Below are 3,227 nucleotides of genomic sequence, written 5' to 3'. Positions count from 1 at the left end.
AAAGCTTTCTGGAGGAGGGTCTAGGCCCGAAACGTCAGCTTTCCTGCTCCTCTGATGCTGTTTGGCCTGCTGCGTTCATCCAGCTCTATACCTTGTTATCTCATGCTATTTTTCCTTCCTAGACTTGTGTCCATTTTTCGACCAATAGCTAGGAGAAGCTCAATGACTGCCTTAGTTACTCCCATGTGGAGTATTTCCAGCAATTCTCGATTTTTATTACAGATTTCCAGCAATCTGCGCATTTGACTTTGGTACAGTTTTAAGACTTCCGGGTTCGTGTGTATCGAGTGAACCATCGGGGGAGCCCTGTATGGTCTCGGAACGAAAAAAAAATCGCAGATAATTTAAGCGTGAGACGACTGGCAATTGACGCTGTGACTTCTCGTTTTGATCTGGTTGACTCTTACCTCCAGGTACATGCAGGCTGCGAAAGACTCGTTCACGATGTTCCCGTTATGCTTGAAAGTTGGGAGCTGAAATATATTTTAAAAAAGGGTACAGATTGGAACTAATTACTTTACAAGGCCGAAAATCCCGCACAGGTTTCAACTAAAGAATGACTAGAAAGTTGTACCTCCCGATTTAAAAAGTTTGACAACAGCGAACTGAGGCGGATGTACTGGATTAAAAGCGACTATATCTTTTTACAGGCTACGAATTGATTAGAGAATTCTGTTGAGGTTATTAAGATGGTTATTACTTGTCCTCTGGGGTTTATAGCCAGCACGTCCAATGACTTGTGCTCCTGTTTGTCAAAACTCAGCAATTTCTGCGGGATCCCAAATAGTTTCTTCTCTTGCAAGGCGATCATGATTCTCCAGCAGGGAGGGGAGCCCGAGCCCCAGTAAAATATAGTATTGTCGGCCATTATACAACGAACGCACTCACTCACTCACGCACGCACACTATCTCCACACCAAACCCTTTTGTGCACTGTCATCACTGCACCCACCGTTTTATCTCAGCCTAAAGTCAGCTGATCAGCAACAATATCGCAATTAAGGAAATGACATTGCAAAAATAAATCAAAAAAGTAGTGTGCCCATTCACCTGGATTAAATATTGCAAAGAACTTTGGCTTCCATTGATAAGATCGTTTTGCTGACAGTGACTAAGTCTCTGAGAGAGAGAATGGGACTACCTGTTGGTCTATAATAATATAAGACCTAGGAACAGAAGCCCATTAGCCCATTGAGACTGCTCTGCCATTCAATGAGATCATAGTTGATCTGATAATCCTCAACTACACTTTCCTGTCTTTTCCCCTTAACCCTTGATTTCATTACTTATTAAAAATTTATCTATCTCAGACATGAAAATACTTAATTACTCCAGCTTCAACAGCCCTCTGCAGTGATGAATTCCACAGATTCACAATCCTCAGAGAAGAAATTAGTCATCTCTATTTTAAATGGGCAACCCCTTATCCGAGATTATGCCCTCTGGTCCTAGGCTCTCCTAAAGGAGGAAGCAACCTTTCCATATCTACCATGTCAAATCCTCTAAAAACCTTGAATGTTTCAATGATGTCACCTCTCATCCTTCTAGATCTCAATGAATACAGGGCCAATGTACTCAATCTCTCCTTATAAGACAATCTGACCTTCAGTGAAGTGAACCTTCTCTGGACTGCTTCCACTGCTAGTATTTCTTTCTTTACATAAGGGGCCCAAAACAATTTACAGTATTCCAGCTGTGGTCTGACTAGTGCCTTGTATCGTTTTGGCAACACTGCCCTATTTTCATATTCCATTCCCCTTGAAATAAAGACAAACATTCCATTTGCCATCCCTGTTACCTGGTGAACTTGCACAGCATGCATGCTGAAGATTTTACAATTAATCAAAATGTTTGACTTTGAATATCATGCAATAAGCAATTATTACCTTCTGTCATCGAAATAGGGACACTTCCTATGCGTCATAAGACCCCTGATTACTTTTTATCAACTTGCTCAGACTTGTTATGACCCATCCCTGGAGACCTGAACCTGGACCTTCTGGGCCCAGAGGTAGGAAGATTATGACTGCATCACAAAACCATTTACCCCCTCCTGCTCCTCTCTCCGACCCCTAGGAAAGATTTACACAGGAGTGCAGCGCGGTTCTACATGATCACTTGCTCATGATACCTAGAAAAACCAAACTGAAATGGTCTCACACAGGCAAAGAATTACGCAACTCTCTACGAATCCTGGCAAATTGTGTTAGGGACCAATGTTTTGAGAAGAAGCAGTCTGTCTGTCTCCGTGACAACTGAGTGTTTGAAGGTTTGCCCGAGCTTTCTGGAGGTAACAGAAATGCATTCCAGCCTGTACACTGGTGTTCAGTTAACTATGAGAGGAACAGTGGGCTACTGCATCAATGAGGAAATGGATACCCAAGGAAAGAAATAAAACTATTGTGATCATTTAAACATGACCAAATTAAAGGACACATAACATCCAAATCGTGTAATCAAAGCAACATGCAGCAATTACTCTGGGGCTTAAGGTGGATCTGTGGAAAGAGAAACAAAGTTCACATTTCAAGTCTAGAGATAGTAGGAACTGCAGATGCTGGAGAATCTGAGATAACAAGGTGTAGAGCTAGATGAACACAGCAGGCCAAGCAGCATCAGAGGAGCAGGGTCTAGTCGAAATGTCAGCCTTCCTGCTCCTCTGCTGCTGCTTGGCCTGCTGTGTTCATCCAGCTCTACACCTTGTTATCTCACATTTCAGGTCAATATCTTTTCATCAGATTGGAAGAGTTAGGCAGGTTTTGTAACACAACAGGAAAAATGGGAGGGGAGAAAGGAAGAAGAAATTAAATCATAAACAAGCAAGGCAAAAGGAGGTGGTAACAGAATAAGTAAAGGAGGTGTTCACGGGAAAAAAAATGAAGTTATTCCTAAAAACTGTGGAAGTAATTGTTCAATCCCAATGGAATCCTCATCATTAACTTTCTACATAAGTCAATGTGGAGTCAGCAAACCCTTTTTTAAATTCTAGCACAGGATGTGGGCATTGCTGGCAAGGCTGGCATTTGTTACCCATACCTAACTGCCCCAGAACTGATTGGCCATGTCAGAGGTCAGTCGTCAGTCAACTACATCGCTGTGGAGTTAGAGTCAAATATAGGCCAAACCAGCTAAGGACAGCAGATTTTTTTCCCTTAATGGATATTTGTGAATCACGGTGGCTCAGTAATTAGCACCGCTGCCTCACAGTGCCAGGAACCTGGGTTCAA

The 3,227-nt window shown here is 42.4% G+C and overlaps 1 protein-coding gene across 1 annotated transcript; it reads right to left on the bottom strand.

Moving 5' to 3' along the window:
• Positions 1–329: 329 nt before the first annotated feature.
• LOC125484986 (glutathione S-transferase A-like) lies at positions 330–947 on the bottom strand. The gene is made up of 2 exons (XM_048605769.1): positions 701–947; positions 330–473 (listed from the first exon to the last, which is right to left on the bottom strand). Exons 1-2 carry the CDS (start codon positions 866–868, stop codon positions 345–347), a joined length of 297 nt encoding a protein of 98 aa, XP_048461726.1. The 5' UTR covers positions 869–947; the 3' UTR covers positions 330–344.
• Between the last annotated feature and the right edge of the window lie 2,280 nt (positions 948–3,227).

This window comes from Rhincodon typus, chromosome 15 (genome assembly GCF_021869965.1).
Source record: "Rhincodon typus isolate 14 chromosome 15, sRhiTyp1.1, whole genome shotgun sequence".
NCBI classification, from domain to species: domain Eukaryota; kingdom Metazoa; phylum Chordata; class Chondrichthyes; order Orectolobiformes; family Rhincodontidae; genus Rhincodon; species Rhincodon typus.
This window is presented reverse-complemented; position numbering and strand designations above follow the sequence as displayed.

What these genes read in the sequence shown, in the direction of transcription:
- LOC125484986 (XM_048605769.1), bottom strand. Translation starts at nt 868, where the DNA reads ATGGCCGACAATACTATATTTTACTGGGGCTCGGGCTCCCCTCCCTGC. An exon ending in CTATAAACCCCAGAGGACAA is followed by an intron (nt 474 to 700) that starts GTAATAACCATC and finishes AATATATTTCAG; the next exon opens with CTCCCAACTTTCAAGCATAA.